Below are 20,000 nucleotides of genomic sequence, written 5' to 3'. Positions count from 1 at the left end.
TTGCAGCGAATATTTGTATGCGTCCAATTAGTACCTGCGTTTTATTCAATTATTATCTTAATTTTAATAATAAAAAATAATTTGAGTGTTGTTTTATTATGTAACATCGTTAAGATAAAGAAAGTGTGTTAAATACTCGATATTGTATTTTATAATAGTTCAATTTCAAACTATACCTTATTATCATGATAATTTTAAAACGTTGAAACTTATTTTTCATATTAATTTCTTAAAAATAATATGCGTGATATTACATACCTACTGTTTAAATATGTATTTATCACTACATAGTACAAAACAAAGTCGCTTTCTCTGTCCTTTTGTATGCTTAAATCTTTATAACTACGCAACGGATTTTGATGCGGTTTTTTTTAATAGATAGAGTGATTCAAGAGGAAGGTTTTAGTATATTTAGGTTTTAGACAAAGCGGGCGAAGCTGCGGGCGGGAAGCTAGTAAAATATAAATTGAAACACGTAGCGTTCACGTGTCCCAGCAATACGAGAAACACACGTGCGCCCATTTATACTTGTGCAGAGTTCATGTTAAAAAGATAACAATAGTGTCAAAGCACTTAACATTACAATACAATACAATTTATTATTTACGTAATAATAAATTGTATTGTAGTATTGTATTATGTTATACAATATTCTCGTGAAATGTTTATTTTATAAGTTTTTGTATTAATGGTGATAGGTTCTAATTTGAAGTTTATCGTATTATATCCTTTTTTGTGTTTCGATTACATTTCTAGGACTTATGTTATTATTTGTATATTTTTGGTTAACGGTAATGTAGGCAAATATGTAGAAAAATGATGTAGAAAAACGATGAACATTAAAAGAGAATCTTTACCTATATAATATATAAATGCAGGATAACATTATAATATAAGAAAGTGTAGCAGGTATTATTAGCTTTGTTTACTTATATAATAAATTGGTTAGAAATTTTTAGTATATTTTACATAACATTACATTTTAAAACAAATTCAGAAAAAAAGATCGTACGCAAACCATGTTTTAATAACCAACTTCTAAATAAGCTGCCTAATTATCTTTCGGCTTCTATTTTTTCACGCTAGCTATACATGTATCTAATAGCAGATTAATTTGATTAATTTATCGGATAGGTATCCGATTATAGCGTGGGTAACTGGGTATGAGTCGGAAAATCTTGTTATAATTATTATAATTATAGGATTTCCGATACCTTAACGATAACTGCTACATATATGTATTACTAGCTTACCACCCGCGGCTTCGCGCGCTTTGTCTAAAACCTAATAAATTATATACTAAAACTTTCCTATTGAATTGCTCTATCTATTAAAAAAGCGCATCAAAATCCGTTGCGTAGTTTTAAAGATTTAAGCATACAAAGGGCCATAGGGACAGAGAAAATGACTGAGAGTATTTCAACTGGATAACAATAATTAATTACAGTTAATGTATGAATTCAAAAATGGTTTATTTAAAGATTACAGTTTATTTGACTAAAATGAAAATTGAAAACTCTGCAGTATTTTTCATATGATATATTACCAAAGTAATAGTTATTTCAATATGCATATTGGTCTTCACACGTAAGCCTTATACTCGATTGGATTGTGAATTTTTAATCTCGTATTCGTTATGGAGATTGCAGAACTTTCTGGAAAAATAGAACAGGCCTACGATGAGAATGAATCTCAACATATAAATATGATAACATATGAATATGATGGAAATAATTATATCAGCTTTTGCATTTGTTATAATATTATTTTCTAATTAGATAGGTTATTTTATTTTATGTATATTCCAATTGGTATTTAAAAGCATTTGTTATTTGTAACCCATACAGAACCTTGATTGTTAAGTCTATAAAAACCTTTTATATAATTAGCCAATTTGTCTTTTTGTGTATGTAATCTTGTTCAAAACGGACCAAAATTTTCTATTGATACCCACAACGTTTATTACAATATATGTATACGTAACATGATAATTTGCAGGGTGTTTTGAATGTGGCTCCGTGAACAGTAGGCACGCCTCGATCGATACCCGGGACGTAGCCCCGCTGCCGTAGTTGGTTCCCGTGACGATGTCTGTGTTTTTGATGCGCGGGCTTTTGATGAGGCGTAGTGCGATAGTACGACGATAGTTATAGGTATTAGGAACTAGTATGAGTTTTTGTGTGGCGATATGTTTGTTTATTTTATTTCGAATGGAAAGTTCTTTAAATAGGCTAAATTCTTTTTTCTATTTTAGCTTATTTTTGTATTGACGTCAGCTATTTTTATTCAAAATTTTAACGATATTCGGTTCAGAAAATAGTAGATACAGACTCTTACACTTATATTATTAGTATTGGTTGATTTTTTAATTCTTTATTTTTTGATAAAGAAAGAAATAAGAATTGGTGTTGGATTAAAATGATAATTGACGATATAGCCGTCGGCAAGACAATTACAATTTGATTTTCCTTAAAATAAACACGTTTATTTTAATTGAATCTCTAATAAAATACAACTCTATCATATCAAATGCCAAATGCTATGCCCATTAGGCGTTTGCCAACAAAAACAATTTTGATAAACTGTTGTGTAAAATAATATAGGCACATACATCAAATACATTACTAATACATTCACTTAAGAAAACAAAATCGGCTGCTTTTGTATGTTTTAATTTTTAAAACTAAAATCAGCCACATCGACTCGGTCGTTCTTAAGTTTTAGTGAGACAAACAGCAATTGATTTTTATATATATAGATAATATTACACCAACGTACCAACCCTTACGTGCCCTTCGATTGTACGCACGTGTGTTTGAATGTATTTTGTATACGAGTACTGTGGGTTTACTGAACTCGCCTACGCCGTGGTTTCTAGGAAACGGATCCACTCTCACTTTTCATACGATTCAACGTAGTAAGGGAAAGGGCTCTTGTTATATGTGAAAGAGTTAATATAACAATTTGTGGGATGTATGAGTCTTCATCTAAGGCTTGAACGAAGGTTAGGTAAGAGGAAACTTTACTTAAATGTTTTTTAATTCGAAAAATATTATAGCTCAGCAGTTATAGGTGTTATATTAGTATTAGTAGGATATTACTCAAATATAGAGATGAATAGAAGGAAAAAGAGATATCTATTTTTTCTAGTAGCTGTTAAAACATAAACGTAGCTTTCCCTCCGCGATGTCATCCACGTAGTGAAAATAAATTCACATGGGAATGAGATATTCCATAGCGGTAAAAATAGCGATTTACTATTTAGCCTCGCACCACAAAAATCATATAATCATAAAATTCTGTTGCGACGTGAAACACAAACAAAGAAATAGCAATTTTGTATTTAAAATATTAGACAGTATAATATTAGTAAGGACTAGTTAGGATGATATCTTCTCCTGAAGGCCTCATTTGTCAGTTTCGTAGGATATAATAGAAATGTCTCTTTAGGGAATTATAGTCATATCGCCTTAGGTTCTTGATTTTGTATTTCGATTAGATAACTTGCTACTTAGGATATGATAGCCATCTTGTAAGAACCTTAGCTTATATTGCCAATACCACCGAATTTGATTCTTAACTGAGTTTATATGTATCAGTTTGTTTGTTTTTATTATGTAATATAATAATATATTATAGAGCTGAAGAGATTATTTCTTTGTTTGAACGCGCTAATCTCAGGAGCTACTGGTCCGATTTGAAAAGTTTTTCGGTGTTAGATAGCCCATTTATCGAGGAAGGCTATATATTATATATCATCACGTTAAGACCAACAGGAGCGGAGCAATGCGGGTAAAACTGCGGGGCACTGCTATGCTAGTGTAATATAATAACTAACATGTTTTTCATATATAATTGTTTAAAAAGAGATGCGTAAAAGCTTCGAATATTTTTTATTTAATGCAAAATCACTGCAACGCGAACGTTAATGATATTACCGTATAACAACTACTCTATCCATCTGTCTGATATGTTTTCACGCGAAAATGTGATTTTGTAAATGGACTGAAATGCATTCTGTTGCGAAACTTTTAGCGGATTGCAATTGGATTGAAAGAGCACACTATTGATATTATATAAAAATAAATGTATAAGTGTTTTATTTATGTAGATTTTTCATAATCTTCCTTAAAGTTCTGTTTAAGCCCGCAAGGTTTCTGACTTGGTTCATACGACTTATCTTCGACATTGATGATTGAACCACAGAACTCCGCACAGCTAGTAGAATATAAAAGAATTGATCTAATTTATCAACAAATTCATATTTTCCTTGTCGTTCATACCTAACCAGATATACATATCATATATTTTTGATTAGCCTAACAGCTATTATTTGCTAAATCGACATAAACAATAAACTAGAATAGAATACCTAAGTATCGAATTATCTTATCAATTTTAGCCTCCATTAAAGTTTTGGGCAACTTACATAGCGCTCACGAACAGATTCTGAAAATAAAATTTGATATTACCCAAAAATCACTTAATCCAAAAGCTTTTTAAACAGGTAAGTAAAGTATTTTTAACAATAAACGTCTATTTTTAAACCTCTATAAAAACAAAGCGCTGCGGCGGACATATTTTCTCTTCACATTTAGATCAAGTTTTTATATTCTTTTATATAGTGCAATGGCTGGCCTATATTATGGAGCGACAATAACCCTCGATGGAGGCTGAGATTTATACGTATATTGTGTGTAATTTCATTGTGCTTGACTGGTTAGTGGTTAGATAGACTTCTTTATAAGCTCAGTAATATCTTATATTGGAATTTCGTAAAATGATGTACCGAATTTTGAAGTTTAATCATCATCATCAGCCCGCTGTGTTCCCACTATCACGGGCCTCCCCTAAGGGATCAGGCCATAATCCACCACGCTGGCCAAGTGCAGGCCAACACAATAAAACAATTAAATCACCAAGTCTCATAAATAAATTATAATTATACTAAAAATTAATCTTCACATCGCGGCCTCAATGTTTTAAAGCGATTTCTTTAAAACAACCATGGCATATAGGAAAATAAAAACCCATTTCATGGGACACGTATAGACACTTCCCCATTTCCAAGTTTGATTTGATATTACATTATTATTTTTAAGAGCCATACCAAGAACATGCTCACTCAATTAGACCTAAATAACTATGGTGACAGAAATAATTCTTAATTCAATCGTTGTCCGAAATTTCACTCTCAAGCTAAACAGAAAACGGTCAATCTGACACTCATTTAATCTCAGGGAAGTCACGCAAATGAAACTGATTAATAAACTCTGTTAAAGGACAAAATGACAAGCACCATTTCATTAAATATTAGTTTGGATATTAAATTATCCGTCTGTTATTGTTAATCTATAAATTAACGAACAGTAAACATACAGTTTCAATATTTCTATTATTATTATATAATCTATAATATAAAAATGAATCCCAAAATGTGTTGGTAAGCGCATAACTTTAGAAAAGCTGAACCGATTTCGTTAATTCTTTTTTTATTACTTATATTCCTTGAAGTACGAGGATGGTTCATGTAGACAAAACGTAAATATGTACCACGGGCGAAGCCGGGGCGGACTGCTAGTATACTATAAAATAAACACGCGTGAATATTTTATAACCTGTCTTTATTGTGTAGCATATCAAATCGACACAATAACAATGACCAAACGTATCATACAATTTTGCCGTATTAAATGAAATGATATTTCGACAGCAGCTGTAAATAATGGATGCATTTCTGCCAGCTTATCTCAGTTTAAACATTTTCCATGTTTCCGAACATATCTTAAAACCGTAAAATAAATTTATACAATATTTTATCCTATATCGTCCGTCACAATATAGGATAAAATAAATTACACGCAAAAATTAAATTCACTTTCTTGTTATAATTATTGTACCTCAAAATAATGGACATTAAAATGAGAAATTAATTGAATGTTCATAAACGATTTAGATAATGTGTCATTGTTTTATTAAAACGAAACCCGTTTTTTTTCGTCCATCACGCGTGAACGGGTGGACCGATTTCGATAATTCTTTTTTTATTATATTCTTTGAAGTACGAGGATGGTTCTTATGTAGAGAAAACGTAAATATGTACCACGGGCGAAGCCGGGGCGGACCGCTAGTTAAAGAAAAATTTTTAAATTTACATACTCAATCTGGTTGTCTACTGTAATGTGTTTCTTTCATTTCCCCTTAATTAATAAAGAAAATAATTCCCTTTGTTAATAATAATAGACCGATAGGCAGAATAAGATATCAAAGAGACGAAATAAGATCTACTTAATATAATATACTTCCTAATTACAAATATAAGTACTACATACTATATACATCTCTAATATTATAATTTTTAGCTTCACCCTTGGCCTTGGTGCATATAAGCGACTTTATTTTAAAACTCCCTAGTGCAGTTCGGGAATTAAAAACGAATAACTAAACTTTATTATTAGTCCTTTACAAGTGTTATTGTCATGTCCCCAGGATGCCTGCTCGCCTTCTGAGCCGGGGTTCGCTGGGCGGCGCGGAGGTCAGCATGGCCGACAACCCGCTCGCCACATTCGAGTCGCTCACACAGGCTGGCATCATAGCCGTCATCGGGGTGGCAATCATCATCTCCAATCTGCTCATTATAGCCGCGTTCCTTAATTTTAAAGGTGAGAAATATTTTTAATCCTTCCTAGTCATTTTTATTGTCAATAATGACAGTAAAAAAAGGTTTGTATGAGGGAATCGTTCGACAGCAATCTCGTCTGATGGTAAGTTAGACTACAGTAAGATGAAACACCAATATCTCTTATTTTTTTAAGCCGTCCTCTCTCAAGCGTAAGGCTTATTTGCAAATTAGGTACTTTGTCAAATATTATGACGTATATAAAAAAAATCATTTAATAGAAGGTTTATGCCATTAATCTTTAATCAAGTTAACGTGAAAAAAAGTAAAGATGGGCATGTGAAATTAAATTTTAAAATTAAACTCATCTAATAAAATAATTGTACACTTTCTATCCATGAAAATTTAAGAGCGCATCGCGAAAACCTACTAAAACATTGCTTATCTGAAACAATTAAACAATTTGGTAAATATGTTTGAAGTACTAAATTTTTTAATTACATAGATTTAAAAAGTTATTTTAGTCAAAGGGGTCAATGTAGTTCAAAGAATTGTCAAAATGTCACAGTTGAAACAGGCTTTCTGTTTGGCAACGTTGTCAATAATAAAAATATGAAGTCACGAGCCACTGTCGAGATTTTTCCGTTTATATTTAGATGGAATATTTATTTCCATATTGCGAATGTTAAAATATAAAATGGATGACAGTTTTTATAAATATTGAATGAACATTATATTTATAACGTGTATTTCTGTTAAGATAATTTCAATTATAAAGATTATTTTTACATAGCTATGACAAGTTTATTTCACTGCTAGCGTATCTTTATTTAAAGCGTGTTTTTAAAAATAAGAAATGTCTTAAGGACAATATAATCTATTTTGTACCATAATATTATTATATTTTATTTATTTATTACAGCTGTTTCTGGTTGAAACCGAACAATTAATGGGATGTTTTTTCGAATATAATATATTTATAACACGCTTTTATTAGTTTAAGCTGTGAATAATTATATTGTATTGCGTGCTAAATAAACAGTAATTGTTCTTTCAACGCCAATAGAAACTTCTCAATAGTAAAATTTTAACGAGTTTCAAATTAAATAAAGTTCCGTTACTCTGAAAGTTTTAATTCAGGTGAGGCTAAGATTCATTACCTAATATTAAATTTGTATTTACGTTCTTTTAGAAGTAATATTTGTAAAGAGGACTAAAAAACACAATTATTAAAAATTAAAACCCCGAATAGGCGCTAGGTGCAACAAATTGTTTTAGTTTTTGAATTATTTTTGCGGTATGCTATATATTTTTACGCAAAACCAATTGCATTTTTGTATCGAAATTGAATCAGGCCAGACATACAGGTCAGGCGTGAAAACGTGATAAACGTTTAATATTAGTAACGATATAGTTATATTTCACTATAAGGTATCTGGGTTAACTATTTGTGCATCTGATTTAATATTCCTGAATGAACGACTGACCTACTGAGCCTACTGTAGATATCTAAATATAAGCAACACACCTTATCGAGGCTAAAGTTCGACTGATCGGTTGGCTAGTGACCCCGCCTTCCGTGGGTTCGATTATATATATATATATTTTATTTTTTATTTTTCTTTATTAGGGATAATAAACAGCAGAACAGTGGTTAATTGTACAATAAAACTTAGTCTAAATACAGGTATAACTGTCCAACCAACAACATTATCCACAGTTTGGATACATACATTTTTATACGTGCAACAAATGCGAATAAGAAAAAATAAATATAAATGTGCACTTAGCCATGGCAATAAAAATAAAATAAATCAAAAATTAGAGATAAAGGTATATATATATATATATATATAAATACCAACTTGGGCACTAAGTTGATCCAGCCCGACTGCCGTGCATTGCCGACTCCACCTTTTCCCCCTTATTACTCGACTCCGGTTGCAAAGATCTTGCCCGGAGTGGCAACGGCGCAAATATTTGAGCGATGTTGCCAAACGTATTCATAGAGAAACTGATATACTCAACATTTTTATTGCTAAGATCTCGAACTGAATCGACTCCGTAACGGCCGAAATTCAGAAACCCATAAACACTTGTTGGGTCCGTTTTATATACCAAATCCAAAGTCGTATGTTGATCAGATCCATTTATATTATCAAAATTACAGCTTTATTTGATCCGACAAAACGAAACTGTATATTAAGTAACATAGATTATTTTTCGTAAACCCTACAGTATTTGTTGGCTCCGTATACAAACATATTATAGTTAGGTAATGTTCCATACATTGCTAAATCCGCCTAGACTAGACGAACTCGACTCCGTAACGGTTCAAATTTTGAAATGCTCAAACACCTCTTGACTCCGTTTTATATACCAAATCATAAGTCGTATGTTGATCTGTTCCATTTATATTATGCACTTGCATGACATTGACATGGGGATATGAAATTAGGGCAAGCAAAAAATCTCCTGAGTCTTATGGAAGTTGAAGAAGTCGACCGTAATTCAATTGAAACTTATAGAAAACGTTGTGAAACTAAAAATACGGAACCCTAAAAAGATAGATATTAGGACTAACCTTTCGTCATACAGTGACAGTGATAATTCTCAAGTAGTATGCATCCTACAAATAACAACCTACCTCTTGAATCATCAGTAAATCTTATATATAAAAATGAATCGCAAAATGTGTTGGTAAGCGCATAACTCGAGAACGGCTGAACCGATTTCGATAATTCTTTTTTTATTATATTCCTTGAAGTACGAGGATGGTTCTTATGTAGAGTAAACGTAAATATGTACCACGGGCGAAGCCGGGGCGGACCGCTAGTATCAAGATAATTATCATAATATTTATTGACGTGTAGCGTTCGCCTTTGCCCTGATTCTGATATCAATCTGATAAAATAATTAAAATGTTAGATTTAGGTCAAACAAATGACGACTCATATTCCTGCACAAATTATCCATTGCGGAGTAAATATGAGTTTACGCAGATCGCCAACATGCAGTGGGTACTGCCGGTGGATCACATCCCAATCTATCGAAGCTAAGTTCGTTTTCTACGAGTTCTACGCCAACCGATACTCAAATTACTTACAGAAAACGGAAACAACCGCTAGAACAAGATTGCAGATTTAGTGATGATATGAAGGATATTCGGTCGGAGTTGAGCCGTATTAGTACATTACTTGAAAAATATGTATGCTCAAATAAACAAATAGTAAACAAAATTCATGAAAACATTTCTGAGGTAAAAATACAAATTACCGAAATTAAATCGTCGAACGAACAATATTTGAATTTAAAACGCAAAAATACGAATCAAATCAATGAAATTAAGTCATCAGCATGTATGATAATTACTGAACAAAACATATTGAAGAGTACTATTTCTCAATTAGAATCCCAGATAAACCAGGGTGAGAGTAAAATAAAATCACTGAAATAAAATCTTCAATCAATAAATCAGTCAGCCAACCCATCGGGTTTTACGTCTAAAAATCAACTTCATATAAATTAAAACTTAATCAAGGAACTACGGGACAGAAAGAGCCGCGAAAAAAATGTAATTTTTGCTGGTTTCCCAGAATCGACATCTTATAACTCAGAGGAGAGGAAATCTAAAGACAACTACGAAATTTTAAAAATTACCTCACTAATAAGTTCAGACCTACCGAAGCTAGTAAAAATATATAATTATAAATAACCTTAATTCAAACTGTAGTACAGGTTTTGATGGTAATACTACAAAAGCAATTAAATGCATCAAAGAAAAATTAAATCATAGCTTAAGCGACTGTTTTAACCAAGCCATAAGTCAAAGACGTTTTCCGGACTCATTAGAAATAGCGAAGGTAACTCCTCCTATCTATAAGAGTGGCTCAAAATTTGAACCTGGTAACTATAGGCCAATTTCGGTTTTGCCAGTATTGTCAACACAGTCACACGAGATTAGAAAAATATTTAGACTCATTTAATTTTATTTCAGTGCGTCAATACGGATTTAAGCCAAAAAGTAACACTCTGTCAGCGACTATGGACCTAACTATTAAAATAAAACAGAACATTGACGCAAACAATATAGTTTTGGGAGTGTTTATTGACCTACAAAAGGCCTTCGATACCGTTTCTCACGAACTTTTAATGAAGAAATTAACATCCATTAACATTAATGGTAAAGCAGAAATCATATTTAAAAAATCGATCACAAATAGTTAAAATAGATAACCACGATAGCATTCCCTTACCAATTACATATGGCATACCACAAGGTTCGATTCTAGGCCCATTGCTTTTTTTTAATTTATATTAATAATTAACAAGATTTAAAGCTAAAGGTCACCTAACACTTTATGCGGATGACACTTGTCTGTTTTATTTTGGTCCCTCTATACATGACATGATAGCGCAAGCACAAAATGAATTAAATAAATGGTTTCAATGCAAACTACTAAAAATAAATATATCTAAATTCAAAGCTCATAACAAAATTATAACCTAGATCTGCGAATCGGCAGCTCCCTGAAATGGAATTATCACATCGACCACCTAAAAAATAAATTATCAGCACTTCTTAGATCTCTGCGTAATATTACTTCTTGCATTCCTCATAAATTACGCCACACCATCTACAACACCTTAGTAAAGCCGCACCTAATGTATTTAATAGAAGTATGGGGGTGTGCTTACAAAAATAAATTAGCGCCACTCCAAATTTTACAAAATAAAAGTATTAAAACTATCTTTAACTATCCTTTTTTAACTTCTACAAATAAAATCTACGACGACACTAAAATAATGAATTTAAAACAATTATACTTTTATAATACGTGTATGTTCATCCGCAAAGCGCTACATAAAAACATAAATACAAATATTATAATCTCAACATCAAATCGCCACTATCCTAATGGACGAGCTAGCTATCTTGCCCTCCCGAAGATCCGAACAAATTATGGAAGGCGAACGGCAACATACGTTTCTATAACGGGAATAAATGTCTTTAAGACTTCAAATGGCTAAGGCCGCAAGCGACCAATGGCTGAGCTCGGTGGGCTCTGATTGGCTCATTTGAATCGGATCAACAAGAGCTAAAATGCAAAAAAGGTGGATTTGTATAAAAAGCACGTAATTATTATTATTACTGATGGTGACACTTGTGGCTCCGTTCGGATCCACATACGGACGGTGGTGTGGCAATGGATCCACAAATACCAACCGGATCAACAAGTGAAAACGGATCAAATAATTACTAACTATATGGCACGTTTGATCAACATAGTGCCCATGGAGATATCTATATATATATATATATATATATATATATGTTTATGTACGATATATGTTTGCTCTATATCTGGATGTTAATTATCTATACATATAAGTATTTATTTTACATAACATAACACAAGCGAAAGTCTAGGATCAGATCGTACCGTGTGTGAAAATTGTCCTGAAATATTTATTTATTAAGTTGTCTGTGGTACGTTCCAGGGCTGTCGAACGAGGTGATCAACTACTACCTGCTGTCGCTGGCGGTGGCGGACCTGCTGTGCGGCCTGTTCGTGGTCCCACTGTCCGTGTACCCGGCCATCACGGGCCGCTGGATGTTCGGCGACCTCATGTGCCGCCTCGTGGGCTACCTCGAGGTCACTCTCTGGTCCGTCTCCGTGTACACCTTCATGTGGATCTCGGTCGATAGATACCTCGCCGTTAGGAAACCGCTCCGTTATGAGACGGTTAGTTTGACGGTAGATATCATTTTCTTTATTACTCTTTCTTCCACGTTATCGGTGATCTGGTTCTAATGACGTTTCGGAGTCAAAAATACGTAAGCTCGGTGTGTTTAGTGTCCCATTAGCCGTACTGCATCGGTAGAGGCTTCACGTAGCGATAGTGACTCGAGGTAGGGTTCGTTCGTTACCGTAAACATCGTCTATATCGACTCGTCCGTGGAGATCCCATCTGCATGCGTATGCATTCCGATGTGTACATTTCGATGATTAACTATACAGTACATCGGTCTGAGAGCATGGATTTTATAATTTTTCATAATTAGCATTCATTTTGCCAACATTGTCACAAGAGCCAGAATGCCTTATGGATCTGGAAACACGCTACATTTACTCACAGACCCCAGTCAGACATTAACAACTAGATGATCAATTTTAAATTACTTACTCCCCCTTTTTGCTTTCGATAGAAAATATAGTGTGTTTCTAGTGTTATTATATAATTAGTAGCTGCATGTTTTACCCAATTTTGATCAAACAATGAATACCTACCATTTTCTATTCTTATCTTTTTCATTCTTACGTCAACCTCTTCTAGACTTTGCAAACTGTGTATAAAATTGGCGGCCTAAATTCAAAATTAAAGTCAAATAATAAACGACATCACCGTAATGCATTATCGGTGAGGTCGTTACGCAAGCCGTTCATAAATTGCATAATTAATGGAGGTAATTAAGTATCGATAACAAGCAACTTTGTGGTACATAATACGAACTTTTCCACAATAATTGCTTAAAAATTATTGTATCTATCATTGTGTATAATACAATATAAAATCTTGATAAAGTATTTCCGAAATATAGCTAATAATAAACTTTCCTATTAAATTTATTATTTAATTTGCCTCTTTCTATTAATACAAGAATCTATATTGGAAATGAAACACTACAAATGTAAGCAATTTATTCATTATAATTGAACTCGACGTTTCTCTCGGTGGATTACGTGACCGAGATCGCTTTAATGCGTTCGAAACGCCAGGGAAATGATAATAAATAAAGTATTTACATCGTGTAAAAAATTATCCTTATTAGTATGAATACAAAATTCAAAATTGGTGTTTATGAACGGCCCCTCCAATGATATTTTTTATCCGCAAATAATACTACATTGCTTGACTAGGTACAAACCCGCACGCGAAGCCAATGTTGGATGGTTTTCACCTGGATATCGGCGGCCATGCTTTGCTGTCCACCGCTCCTCGGATACAAAAAGGACGCGAACTTTGACAAGGAAACTTTAATCTGTATGTTGGATTGGGGCACGACGTACGCGTACACAGCAACGTTAGCGATGCTAGTACTCGGCCCGAGCGTTATATCTATCGTTCACAACTACTACTACATATTCGCCATGAAGAGGAAGTTGAACAGCGGGGCTCCGATCCACGACAAGGAATACGCGACAGCGCTCGCCGAGAACCTGGCCAATCCCAGCCACTGGATGAGCTTCGTGATGGTGACGACGTTTTGGCTCAGCTGGGCGCCGTACGCCGGCGTGCGAATGTACGAGTACTTCACAGACCAAGAGCTGAAGATACCCATGCTGCACTTCGGGATGGTGTGGCTGGGTATCCTCAACTCGTTCTGGAAAGTGATCATTCTCATTTCGCTGAGCCCGCAGTTCCGGCTCGCGCTGCGCATACTTTGCCTGACCGCGTGCTGTCGGTCCAAAGGGCGCCTGCAGGCCGAGCTCGTGGGCATGGACAATGATGACTAATATAGATTATTCGGCTGTGTAGTGGTGCCCGACGAACCTCTCACGCTCTAAAAGCAATATCCGACCTCGTATGGACAATGTAATTGCTGCAAGTCATTCCTATAGATCGTAAGACCCGTGCCTAGTTTAAGTAGAGTGACAGTTTTAGGTTTGCTGCGTGCGAACGTTTCGTTTGATGTTCTATATCAATATGATTGAATTTTTTCAATTTTTCGACAATAAATTTATTTGTAACACCAAATGTTGCGTGCCGGCGATCATATCACTTATGAATTTGGCTGTTTTAGATGTGATAAGTAAGAGTTTACAACAAGCGTTCATTTATGTACCTGAAGTAACCACCTTGATAATGTCAGAATTGCGTTCCCTACACGATAATTGTTCACTCGATAGTCAATTTCTCTCGGAAGTTAGGAGTTATCACGTTTTGTATATACGTAAAGTCATTACAATAAATGCATAGTACGTTTTGAAAAGAAAAACATTGCGATAGAGTCGTATTGAAATATATTATCAAATTTAAAAAATGAAAAGGCTTTTTAAATTAATACTAAAAATACTTGTTGTATCAATTTAAAATTCTATTTCACATCCCTGAAAAGTCTTTTCGAAACGTACTTAAATTTACTTAAGTATAAACTAGTTTCAGATTCTAAATACCTCTACGTTAAATTGTATAAAATGTATATTATTTTTTGATACGTTATAATTACGTTATTAGTATATAATGTTTGTCGAGTATTCAAATTTTATATAGGTAAATAAATCTTGTTATTTGTCATCGATTCATTTTCTCGTATATTCACCGTTTTCACTATATTAATGTATGTAGGCACTCAGTTGAAATTATAAATAAGCCATTTTAATATATTTAAAAAATGGCAAGTCCATCGAATACGTTCTTTCGTAGATTTTATTATAATGTTTCTGTGATCACACGACTGCCCGTAAAAGCTATGTCATTCTTGGTAGAGTTGCCATACTATGTACTATTTAATATCATTAAATAAAATAGTCAAATAGATCACATTACTAAAACACTAAACTAATTTACTATTTACTAAAATGTACTTAATACTTTCATGAAACTAATAACCTATGCGGAAATTGATATACTAAGACAGATAGAAAAGTATGTGCATTTATGTAATTAGTGAGGCTCAATCACATTCTAAACTTGATGGTGTTTATATACATATTTTCGTATGTATATTTTATTAAATCGTTATTAACTCATATCTGTATTTTATATGAGTTAGCTTAGATACATATTATAGCGATCTCAAACGTAGAATATAATTTTCTGCCTTATACACGTTAACTACTATACAAGAAGCAATATTACTGAGCGAATAAAATTGCGCTTGGTAAAGTGTCTCAAGAAATGGTAAATGGTAATATATTGATGGTATTTAGTGAAGTAACACCTTGTTATTTATATGATGATGATGATGATGATGATGATGGTGGTGGTGATGGTGGTGATGGTTCGAGGTTAAGAGGGAGTTCGACTTGACATGTGTTGTACTATATAATGTGATACGGACTTGATATTAATTAGAATCGGATCTCTTTATAAAGTTATGATTGTATGAGTAAAGTTTACGAGTTGTTTGAATTATTAAGTAGAAGGTATGCTGTGCGCAAAACATTAAATTATTAATAGCAATAAATAAATCACATAGTCCTTAAGGCCGGCTACTCACGTACCTGCCGGAGGGGCAATATTGGAACAATCTTGGTTGCACGGCGTTCGGAGTAATTTCAGCTGTTCTCTAAGTTGCCCCTGCTTGCCTATACACATCACAATTAAGACCAATTAATGGTGCAAATATTGCCCCTGCGGCAGATACGTGAGTAGCCGGCTTAAATCAAAATGCTAACAATAATCCGCATGTTCTTATGAAATGTCTTTAAATGTCGGTTCAGTAGAAATGGTTGTTGTAAAATATAAATGTTGTACAATTGCGTTGAGTGAAGGCTGTATTCAGATTTTTGTGCTTCTGATGTGGATTGTAATGGTGTCATGTGTGAAACCAAAGAAATACATGTGAATATTATTTTCTTGTTTGATTTTACGCAGGTATGGTACAATTGACACTTGTAAATGGATTTTAACAAGATTTATTTATTAAATTTTTATTCAAACATTTTTGATACTTTATAGAGTAAACATAATAATATGCCTTTGGCCACGTTCGCTTTATATAGTGATTATAGTAATAGATACATGGCGTCTAAAATCATTATAAAATATTCCTAGAGTCCTATAAATGTAACTCGATTTAACTAACAAAGTTAACTTTAGTTTCTCATTGTGTTAGTCATTGTTATTGTTAAAAAAAAATTGATTTATTACTGTACTAAGTAAAGATTTTTGTGAATTTCTTTGGTTACATATTAATAATGTGTAATGTATGTTTGTTTATAATTTAAAACAAAATAATGACAAAGGACTGTAATTTATATTATGTCTATTGTTATTTATATTATATCTTATAACTTCCAGGAAAATTTCCTAAAATCCATTAAATAATTATAAAAAGTTATAGTTAATAAATAAACCGCATAGAGAATTTTTGCAATTGAATCGAACTTCGAATATGTAATTAAAATATTCGTTCATCTCAGGCCTTAATTAGACTTCATAATATGTAAAAAACTAATCACGTAATTTCTCATCTTTAATTAAAACACCGTTTTACTAAAAACATTCAAATTACGTACCTAGTTGAATAGTTGTGGTATATATGAATTAGTACGACTGTCTGAATGTAGCCAATATTTTAAAATATTGATGTTGTTGTTTGTCGTCTCTGTACAAATAGTTCACTTTGATTAAATAATATATTTAATATTATTTCCGTTGTTTTATTTGGTCTACGATCGCGTTTTAGTGCGAAACAAGTGGCCTACCTATTTTTTTTATATATTTTTTTATAGTGAAGAATGCATATAGGCATACCCAGAGCGCTCGGGGAAAGGGCTCTGGGTTATATCGGACTCACCCTGCAGAGTGCAGGGACCTACCGACTAAACTCCACTGTGTTCTGCCATACCGCTGTACCTATTGACGGGGCCGCGGTTATTCGATAGAACCGCGTCCGCAGACCCGTCAGCAAACAAGTGGCCTACCTACGCTCAACGCTTGTGAAGGGCCTTCCCTTGTGGTGTAAGGGGCAGATGCATTATATATCTGTTTCACTGATCGATTTTCACTAGTAGGTGACCAGCCTGTTTTGTGTCGTGTATGAATGTGACATTTCATTGTTAGTCACCACCGGGAATCGAACCTACTACCCAGGACCCATCGGTGCTACGCTCACGCGTTGACCACTCAACGATTAGCGAAGCGTACCTAAATTAGAATAACTTTATTACCTACTAGCGGTCCGCCCCGGCTTCGCCCGTGGTACATATTTACGTTTTCTATATAAGAACCATCCTCGTACTTCAAGGAATATAATAAAAAAAGAATTATCGAAATCGGTTCAGCCGTTCTCGAGTTATGCGTTTATCAACACATTTTGCGATTCATTTTTATATTATAGATATTATAACATTGAAGGTTGAAAGTACTTTATTTACTTTAACACACATGTTATTAAGATACATTAACACATAAAATTATAACATTTTCTTACATTTACACATTATCAAAATACAATTAACGGCGTACGCGCTGCTGCGCGACGCATAGGTAACCGTTAGCACGAATCATGGCCGACTGTTGCGGCCCGCGCCGCTGCTAGGGCGAGCGGGGTGCGCGGTGCCGAGGCGGGGGGGACGGAGAAGGGGCCCACCCCGGGTTACGATTGAACGTCAAGTACAGCGCGTTACACACTCCCCCTTTTGACCAGGGAAGGGTCTCCCGAGTGGTCAAACAAAAAGGACAAGCGCGCTGCAGTTAAGTCACCTTCCGTGGACGACCTCTATTACGTTTAGGAATAATCGGCTCAGGACATTCACCCTCCCTAGCATGGTAAGGACGCAAATCTGACACATGATACTTACCGACAATTTCTCCTGTCTTATCATGAGCTAGAAGGTAAGTAGTGGGACTCACCTTTTTAGAGACGACGTACGGTCCATCTCGCTTTGGATTAAACTTCGAAGTGACTCCCTTTGCGGCGTTACTAAGCGTGTGGGTCCGCATTAGGACTAAGTCTCCTTCCAGGTATTCATGGATAGACATCCGACCCTTATCGGCATATGTCTTGCGGACATCTTGTTGCCGCTCTATAGTCTCCTTGGCTGCCGAGACGCTATCTGCGAGCTTGAGCAGGTAAGGCGTAATTTGGGGAACAAAGTTCTCGGATTCCACCACTGCTCTTAGGTCTGCCTGAGCCGTAATGGGTGACCGTAGCTCACGACCGAAAGTCAGGTAAGCTGGAGTATGATCTGTAGACTTAGTAACTGAACTATTGAAAGCAAACCGTACAAACGGTAGTACCTCTGGCCAAGTTTGATGACGACCTTCCACTAAGATGGCGAGCTGAGCCTTTAGATCCCTATTCTTCCGCTCAACGGGATTCGCTTCGGGATGATACAGTGGCACCAGACTTTGTTTGACACCTAGAATAAACATCGCCTTCTGCATAACATCTGCCACAAATTGCACTCCGTTATCAGAAATCATCCGTCTAGGAAGACCAAATCTCATAAATACCTCATTGACCAGAGTTTTAGCACACATCTCTGCTGTGGCTTCGGTGAGAGCAAAGACTTCCACCCACTTACTAGCGGTGTCCTCCACTATGAGGATCCATCTCTCACCTTGGGGTCCTTTAGGCAACGGACCAAAAAGATCAGTTGCGATAGTTTCAAACCTTTGAGACGGGACAGGAGTTTGAAGCAAACCGGCTGGTTTGAGTGTTGATGGCTTGTAGCGTTGACACTCGGTGCAGGTCTTCAGGTACTCGGTTACAAACCGTCTCATCCCAGGAAAATAGAAACGTTGCGAGATACGGTGTATTGTTCTATCAATACCACCATGAGCGGCGGTAGGTGAGTCATGACATTCTATCATGACTTCTTTCCGCAGGCTCTCCGGTACGACGAGTTGAGGCTCCTCGGAATCAGTATCAGGTATATACCGATACAGAACACCTTGATTCAGGAGATAACCTCTCTCAGACCAGCGATTTATATTAAGTTCATCCTTACCTTCAAGGTCTTGGATGATTTTTGCAACTTCCGGATCGGCTAACTGCGCATCACGGGTGGAGGTTGCATTCCAGCGCGGTACATCAACAACAACAGGACAGATAGCCGATTCAGATGCAGGACCATCTGATGTCACGGGACGGCTGAGCGTATCGGCAAGTACATTAACCTTACCTGGGGCATAGTCGATACGCAGGTCGAAAGATTGCAACTTCAAGGCCCAACGCACTAATCTGCCACTTGGGGACTTGAGAGTGAAGAGCCATTTCAAAGGTTGGTGATCTGTTATCACATTAACCTGGTGACCATCGATGTAACCTCGGAATCGTTCTACTGCCCACACCACTGCGAGAGCCTCCCTCTCCGTGGTGGAATAATTCTGCTCGGCCGGAGTGAGCAGACGGCTGGCATATTCAATTGGATGTTCCTGATTCGGTGACTCCCCCTGGAGTAAGGCTGCGCCAAGTGCATAATTACTGGCGTCAGTCCGCAATACGAATGGTTTCGTATAATCCGCTTGAACAAGAATAGGGGCCGTGGTCAGGAGCTTCTTAAGAGTTTCAAAAGACTTAACTTGCTCCAAACTCCATACCCACGCCTGAGACTTTTTTGTTAAGCGAGTAAGTGGTTCAGCCACCTTGGCGAACTCTGGGATAAACTTGCGGAACCATGAGCAGGTTTGGAGAAAGGTGCGA

At 35.2% G+C, this 20,000-nt stretch overlaps 1 protein-coding gene across 3 annotated transcripts in view; it reads left to right on the top strand.

Annotated features, from left to right (window-relative positions):
- The window catches only part of LOC123705272 (G-protein coupled receptor 52), a 34,835-nt gene extending 17,836 nt beyond the window's left edge, over positions 1-16,999 (top strand). For 2 of the 3 annotated variants that reach the window (XM_045653988.1, XM_045653987.1), the window contains exons 2-4: positions 6,490-6,662; positions 12,122-12,378; positions 13,543-16,999. In XM_045653988.1, the coding sequence (XP_045509944.1) occupies positions 6,491-6,662; positions 12,122-12,378; positions 13,543-14,139 (1,026 nt within the window). In that variant the 5' untranslated portion in view covers position 6,490 and the 3' untranslated portion in view covers positions 14,140-16,999. The remainder of the gene's footprint in view (positions 1-6,489; positions 6,663-12,121; positions 12,379-13,542) is intronic. The other variant, XM_045653989.1, reaches the window with a different exon arrangement.
- Positions 17,000-20,000: the final 3,001 nt, after the last annotated feature.

Source organism: Colias croceus, chromosome Z (assembly GCF_905220415.1).
Source record: "Colias croceus chromosome Z, ilColCroc2.1".
Lineage (NCBI taxonomy): Eukaryota > Metazoa > Arthropoda > Insecta > Lepidoptera > Pieridae > Colias > Colias croceus.
The sequence above is the reverse complement of the archived record's forward strand: the minus strand, read 5'-3'. Positions and strand labels throughout refer to the sequence as shown.